This window comes from Ricinus communis, chromosome 5 (genome assembly GCF_019578655.1).
Source record: "Ricinus communis isolate WT05 ecotype wild-type chromosome 5, ASM1957865v1, whole genome shotgun sequence".
In the NCBI taxonomy this organism is placed as follows: Eukaryota; Viridiplantae; Streptophyta; class Magnoliopsida; order Malpighiales; family Euphorbiaceae; genus Ricinus; species Ricinus communis.
Window position 1 is genome coordinate 3790157 of NC_063260.1, and position 8372 is coordinate 3798528.

General features: G+C 29.9%; 1 protein-coding gene across 1 annotated transcript; it reads right to left on the reverse strand.

Annotated features, from left to right (window-relative positions):
- Positions 1-2029: 2029 nt before the first annotated feature.
- On the reverse strand, positions 2030-4655 carry LOC8262342 (GDP-L-galactose phosphorylase 1). Its single transcript, XM_015727413.2, is given in 6 exon segments — positions 2030-2618; positions 2725-2882; positions 2885-2984; positions 3069-3254; positions 3348-3778; positions 4226-4655. Coding segments are annotated over 6 exon segments (1329 nt in total). The 5' UTR covers positions 4341-4655; the 3' UTR covers positions 2030-2279.
- Positions 4656-8372: the final 3717 nt, after the last annotated feature.

Here is an 8372-nt window from a genome sequence, read left to right on the forward strand (position 1 = left end):
TATATAATTATATAAGTGTTACATATTGAAGGAGCTTGACATATGTCATCACAAAAGAGTTTATAATGATATGTATTTAAACGACAACTTGATAGGTGTCATCACAAAAGGTTTTATGATGATACGTATGTCATCAGCAAAAGGATTTTATGATGACATATTTTAAGAAAGCAGCTTGACACGTGTTATCATCAAAAGGGTTTGATGATGACGGTGTGCAGCTTGACATGTGTCATCACGAAAAGCATTTATAATGACATGTATTAAGAAAGTAGTTTGATACGTGGTGTGAATATAGCTTGACAAGTGTTATCATAAAAGAGTGTTGTAATGACATGTATTTGTAAACTGTACTATATAAGAGAGTTTCTTACTCCTATTATTATAAGAAGAAGAGAGATAATCAACATATTTACTATCATAATAAAGTTATCATAGTAGAAAACTTGAGAGAGGAGAAAGAGTTATTCGTCTTCAAGAATTGAATAGCTTTGCTTGAAGTTGGTTGTGTGAGATAGCCTAGAGGATCTGCAATTGCGAATTTCTATTTGATTCTCTAATAAAAACATCATCAACAATCAAGAATTGAATTCTTCTCTTCAAAGATTGTAGTTTTTTTTTTTTATATTCTTCATGTTCATAAAAGAAAAGTTATTTCCTTTTTTCAAATTAAATCCTCATTTTCAATATTTACACACATGTACACTGTCTGCTAATTGAATTAGCAAATAGAGTTGTCCACAAGTAAAAGGTAGAAATGAAGGGTTGTCTCCTACTTCAAGTGGCAGATAGAAAGGGCAAAAAAAAAGGACTGTCCGAAATGAAAGTGGCATACATAAAAAAGAACAAAAGCAAAAATTACTTTATAGAAGTTATCTTAGGTATTCTAATATTTATCTAATTTAAATTATTTCAATTTTAATTAATTAATATAATTTATTTATAAAAAAATTTGAGATGTGATTTACAATTAAAATAAAAATTTAAAAATAAAAAAATTATATAAAATTTTTAACTTGATTCTCTAGTAAGACATTGTCCTCTAGAAAAATTTATCTATGATGGTAATCCTACTACGTGTGCAGCTAGTGCATGGTTGGAGAGCCATGTGACTAAGATCAAATATCCTAAAAGATTTTGTGAGACACAATATTCTTGTTATGCATGTATTTAATCATGTTGGGTATAATTTATTTCTAATATAAGTAGTTTCTTAATTTTAAATTTATATCTTAATTATAATGCTATTTAATTTAATGACATATTTTAAAAAATTTATAAATAAAATATTAGAATATAAAAAAGATCTCTACAAATTAATTTTTTTACTTTTAATATTTTATCCACCACTTCAGTTGATAGGCAACTCTTATTGTTTTTTTATTTTTCTTTTTATGTCCGCGGTCTCAAGTGGTGAACAGTTTTTAAATTATTTACACTTCAAATTAAGGACAGTTCTTAAATTCTTTTAGCACCATTGTCCACCAAATGGACTAGCAGATGGTCCTATCCGTTAATTCAACTAGCGGACAGCGTCCATATAGCCAAGAAAAATACCAAGCAGTGTCCACGTAGCCAAAATCCTAAAATGAGAATTAGTTTCAAAACTACCCTAAAACTAAATTTTTGTATAATTTTACTCTAAAATGATAATTTTCTTTTTTAAATCCCCTAACCTGAGAAAAACCCCAAAATTCTTTCCACATTAATAAGATGCCTATAATATAGAAATTTAAAATTAAAATATGAGAATTCAAAGCCTGGGGGAAATAATATCCACTCCAACTTAAAATGTAGTTGAAGTATAATGGAGATCTTTATGATTTTGCTTTAAAATGTGGAGCCAATGCGAGTCTCATGGACCAAAATAAATAATTTTGAAACAATGATCAACGAAAATATATACTATACTTACATTAAAGATATTTTAGTAATTTATGTTCTTATTGATTATTACAGTTTCTACTATTACCAGAAAACTGGTAAAAATTAACATGATAACCTCAAAAATGAAATGAAATGAAAGAACTACAAGAAATCCAGTCAGGATCTGTGTTTTTCCACTGATGAAATCAGCACTGTTAACTAATCCAATGTTATGTACAATAATCCAAGAAACGTCAAGTCACCTGGTTCTAGCTCAAAAAAATAGAACTGCTAGACAATTAGTTTCTCGCACCCAGTAATGCAGGACAAAAAAATTTCCCAAAACTGGAATCACATATTGGAAGTTGTTGTAGAAGATGTGAAGTTTGAATAATTGAACCTTGCATACTCTTTCAGTGAAAAACTGCACAATCTTGAAGTAAATGCGAGATAGCTTTTGGAGATTGTTGGTCACTGCAGATTGATTCCTCCGCATGATTTCTGTTATTCTCCGCCAGAACTTCCTCCTGAAAGCCTGCTGCTTCTAAAATGCAGGCTTTAACCTCTTTGAACCTCTCTTCTGATAGGGAAACCTCGGCAAGCAGTCGCCACGCAGATATTTCTGATGCATCCTCAAAATCCTTTCTTCTCTTTAGCACTATATGTCCACTGATTTCCCAAACAGCTGGATTTACTTGAATGTCGAGAAGCTCCTGGCTTACTTCACCAAGTGCTTGTTTCTCTGCGTAACACTGTACATTCGCTGATACTGATAAGAATATCTTTCAAGAACAAGAAACAGAAAACAACCCTTCAATCTGAATCAGCTTATGAAGTTCATAAGAAAAAACATATTACCTGGGGAAACAGGAAGACTCTTCTTCCGCATTCAGCAATCAGCACATTGAAGGCAACATTGTTGTTCTGGAGATAAATGCAAGAACTAGCAACTGAATCAGAGAGATCTTGCATTGTATTTCCACCTTCAAAGACAAGACCTCGTACCGGATAATTCAAAGCTGCGACACAATCACTCCTCTACCTTCTGAACCTTCCACAATCATTATTTTTTTACTTGGAGCTTTCTCAACTAGGAAAGTTGCGGCCAAGTAATATGCCTGCAAATATTAAAAAATCTCAGGAGTCAGAAAGGACAGTTTCTAATACAATGAGTAGCAGGGCAATTAGATAGAGAAAGTTACCTGGAAGTGCAGATGATTAATCGTGGCGAAAGCACCCAAACTATTGTAACCGACTCTAAAGAAAGGGTCTGATGCTTCTTTAGCCAAGTGAACAGCAAGCAAGAAGCTGTCAAGATCGATCCTTTGAGGAAAGCAATCAAGAACACGAGGTATCAACAGAACATGTCCAAACTCAATGGGGCTTACCTGATATATAAGGAAAAAAAGAACAGTTGCTAAACAATAATCCAAAATCACCAATCTCATATCAAACCGAAGAATTAGACTAAGTTTGCTTACATTGATAGCTACAATACTAGGAGAACTAGAGTCATCAGCTGAAGGAGGTGGATTAGGGAAGAAGTGGCTCATGTTTTCTTGGCCTTGCTCGAACCTGAAAAGCACTTCTTCTTGTCCAATTCTAGTGAAATTGAATTTACTATCATCAAATGATTGAAGTACATTGTCAACCCTGAACTCAGTAGGTCTTTTCTTGAGATGCCGACCCTCGTTTAACTGTGCAATAAACCCATATTTTCCAGGAATGATCCTTGTCTCACAAGCTGTCACATCATAGCGAAGAAGGCCACGACACATTCGATCTTCCCATTGACCCAACAACAGATTGTGCAGGAAACAAATTTGAGGCTGCTCTTTGGAAAATTTCATCTCGCCATTTTGCAATAAATTCTCTCCATCTTTCTTAAAGGAATATAAAGGCAAATTTGATCCTGAAAAGACAAAAATAATTATAATTTTGACAGAAGATAATACAGAATACTTATATTTTCCTTTTTCTTTTCCTCTGTTTCAATAAGACATGATCTAAAATACATTGATGGGATATTGGGTATCTACAACGCAACGGGATGATTTACAAATTATATGCTTATGAATTTTATGTAATCCTACAATTAAAAAAAATATATATATTTTTATAGATAATTCATTCAAACTAAAAGGTGAACCAATTGTCAGGTGGTATCTCCATGCTATGTGAGATTATGCATTTGAAAATTATATTGTGAAAATTCTAAAGTTAATTCTTGCATGCACAGAACGCAAACACACCTATCACTCGGACAAGAGCTCTAGTTTTATAAGCAGTTTCCAGACAGCTACAAACTAGATTAATCAGAATATGAAAGAAAAAGTAAGGAATTCAGTAAATTATGTACCAGGTAAACAACAGTTTCCAAGGCAATCACGCCCACACCCTTCAAAGCTTGTATCAGAACTGTCATCCTCCTGATAATTTGAAACCACCGTAGGAACTTTCTTAATAGTTAGCATCTTTTTCTTTCTTCCTTTCTTTTTTCTTTCTTTCTCCCTATATATCGAATATATAACACGATAACAATATTGTATTATATACAAATAGGCAGATATATGTTGCTGCCACCAGCAAGAAAGAGGCGGTTCTTGTTCCAATTCTTGTTGTATTTGGAGGGTTTCTAATCGATCAAGTTCTATTGATATTTGTTGGGTTAGATTCTTGAGAATCAAAAGGCGTTTTGGTGCTAAATTATATTTGGAATCTTAAGTCAGAATTATTTTTGTGTTGCAGCAATCTCTCTGTTTATGTTACCTATATTTGGTTTTTCCGGACATTGGCGGTGCCACTACTATAAATGGACACAAAGTATTTTTAGGGACACCGTGGAATGTTCTTTCGTAATCCTTCTGTCTTAGAAGAATATCTTTTTATTTTGTCTTAAAATATAGTGCATTTACTTAACAGATATTATTACATGATTAATTTTTATTTTGATGCTTTTAGATTATAATTTTTACAAAAAAAAGTAACAAAAATTTCTAAAAGATAATAATAATAATAATAATAAAACTGAAAAGCTTTATATTTCTTAATTAATATATAAATTAAATGTGAATTATTGTGTTTTTGAAAGGAGAGAATTTATTATTTGATAACAAAATGTTTTCCTCGGAAAATTAGGAAGCGTTATGGTCCGAAAACTTGGCACCTCTCGAACTCAAATCTCAACTTTACAATATTGGAAAAAAGTTCATATTTTTTATAATAAAGACACCCAAGAGAATGATTATTATTCTTTGGCTGCAGTTAAGCTTTCATTAAATAAAAATCTCTTTCCCCTATTTTGTTTGGAAAGAAATAAAAATGGTGGAAAGAATAAGAAAAAAAACACTTCTTTTTCTATTTTTCTATCCAAAAGTGAAGAAAAAAAAAACCCTTGCATTTTCTCAAATTATACTGAAACTCTCTTTCCCGTTAGATTCTTTGTCGATCAAGTGTTAGTTTTAATATAAAAAGACAAAATCACCCTTACTTCTTTTTTCATTTATATTCCTTCTCATTTTCTTTTACTTTCTCAACTATCAAATGCTTTTTTCTCAAAAAGAAAAAAAAAAGTGTAACAAATTAATAAACTTATCATCAGTGCCACCATCTCTACCACTACAATCAATTTTTCCGTCAAAACCAATAACTCTATTATGATCCTTAACCATAGATAAAAATTATGTTGAAGAAAAATAAAGAAGAAAGAGAGAGAATTGCGATTTTTTTATTCAGTGAATCGATTTAATACATAAAATGATTTTCTCCATTCGACGCATATATTAAAATTATACTTTCACATAACAACCATCTATATCGTAACAATAATTTCTTTATTGAGATTCTTGTTCAACTAGAAAAATATCAACGGGAAACACTTTAAAATTATTTTATTTTCTTTCTTCTAGACATTTTAACAACCACCTATTTCTTTTTTAACCTCAATTTTAATTTACTTAAAAATAGTAAAAATACAATAATTACCCACCTAAATAATGGAATTCCAAGCCTCCATCAAAACTTCAAAATCACTCATTTCAACAAAAGCGCAGCCATCAAAACTACAAGTTAAGAAGCCATTAGTCGACGCGGGTGGTGAAAACCATTTCAGAGAGCTGAAACACCATGAAACATCAATAGGAGATTGTGGAAATGATTGCGCGGCGTTGGTTAAAGATGGCAGTGCAGCATTGCTTAGAGATGGTGAGAGATTGTTGTATTTAACTTCTTCAATCTAAATTTAAAAAGAAAAAGAAAGGGACAAGCATAGGTGGGTAGTGGCTAAGGTTAAACAAATAGAGAAGAAATGGGTTTTGAAGGGCAAATTATTTTTTTTAATTTCAATTAACAGCTGATTAATATAAAATTTAATGGAAAGGAAATCTAGTATAATATGACAAAATGCAAGTCGTTTTAATATAGTTTTTAAATATCAAGAATAAATTAGTATAATATAACAAAAAAAAAGGAGATGAATAGTAATTTCTTTAAAAAAGAAAAATTAATCCAAAATCCTACTATCTTATTATGAAAATTTCATCTTTCCCACTACTTTGAAAATATATGTAGTTTCGAAAATCAACAAAAAGATTGGCCCATTTTTCTTGCTTTCTTTCATGAAAGAGATTGTGATGGCTGGAAATACAAAGGGGAGAAAGTGATGATTTTTGTACTGATAGTATTATGCAATGGGTCCTTGATTGAATATTTGGTCTGTGGTGATAAAGAAAATTCAATGCAAGAGTTCTTAAATTTCTATTTCAATTTTCTTTCAAAAATCGGATTGTAAAACACATCTGCAAATATATTCTAAGAAAAGAAAACTGCAAAAAGATACCCTTTCTTTTCTCTCTTCTTCCATTCCATTTTCCGCCGTTCCTGTCTCTTGCTCTGTCTCCATGTCCACACGGAACAAACTAGCTATCAACTAAATGGAACATAGGCCTTCTGATACATTTGGTAAAACATCAAATGACAGAAATGAACAAATTATTACATCTTAAGTGGTTACGAAATCCATTTCAAGGGGTCACACAGTGCACTTGACAACGTACTTGGTGGTAGTGGTGGGCGAGGCAGGCAATAACTAAGGGTTGAGGCAACCAACTATAGTTATTATTATTTTTTATTTAGTAATTTTTATAATTTTAATTTAATTTATCAATTTTTTCTTTTTCTAAATAATAAGTTTTTATTTTAATTGATTAAATTAATATTAAGTTGGGATGTGAAGAGACTCGTTGCTTATATTTCAAAATTGGAATTCAATTAACAAGTGGGCCTATTGGATAAAAAAGTTAAAATTCTAACTTTCTGACCCTAGGACATAAGTTTAGGGGTAAATTCAACCTTTGTTATTTCTATATATATATATATATATATATATATATTAATTTACACATAAAATTTTAAAATTATATATAATTTTAATTTTTTGATAATTTATTAATTAATAAATTATATTTTTAATTAATTATTAATTCTAATTACAAAAATAACATATTAATTATATTTTAATATTATAACATCTAATTAATTAACTTTCTAATTAGATAATAATTCTAATTCTATTATAAAATATGCTATATTAATTATTTTTTAATATTATATTAACTAATTAATTAATTTTTAATTAAATAATAATTTTAATTTTAAAAATATATTAGTTAATATTTTAATATTTTTTTAATTCATAATAGTAATATTTAATTAATATCTTGAACATCGACAATCTGTACCCCCCAGTTGGGTTTGTCTTCAGGGGTAGGTTCTAGTGGCTTTTGCCCCTGGAATCTTATCCCACACCCTCTCCTTTCTCTTTGTATCTTCGGGCGTGTTCTGTGAATAACTATATTTTTTCAAGAGATGGTTGGAATCGAAGGATTTTAGGCGATTAATTTTGTAAAATTGGTAAATTTAATTTAAATTTATTATTAAATAAGTAAAAATAGTCTAAATTTAATTAAATAACATAATATCATACTCTAAAATCTATCATTTCTTAAAATTTTAATTTTTTATTTAGAAGGTGAAAAAGTTTAAAATCTATTTTATTTAAAAAATAATAAATTGTTATATATTATTATTTTTATTTCGATATTACCTCTATTAAATTTATCTTAAAAATTATTCTTAACTTTAACTAAAATTTTATTATGCAGTGGTGGTCGTAATTCTCTGGTCTTTAGTGGTAGCAGTAAACAAGATGACTGTAAAAGATTCTAGAATTGATGGTATTATGCCCGCCTGTTTTAATTCTATGAGTTATAGCTTTTCTCGACCTTTTAGTCTTTTTGTGGATTCTGCCAAGTTCTTGTTTCTTGCATCTTTTTATTGTATTATGTGGGCCTTGAGCTCCTACCAATGTTAGTCTTTCATTTTAATTGACCCAAAAAGTTTATTTTATTATTTTAGAATTTGAATGGTGATGGGTACTAGCACACTAATTTCTTAAATATAATTACAATGAAAACAAATTGGTGGTTATATGGTACATACGAAAATGA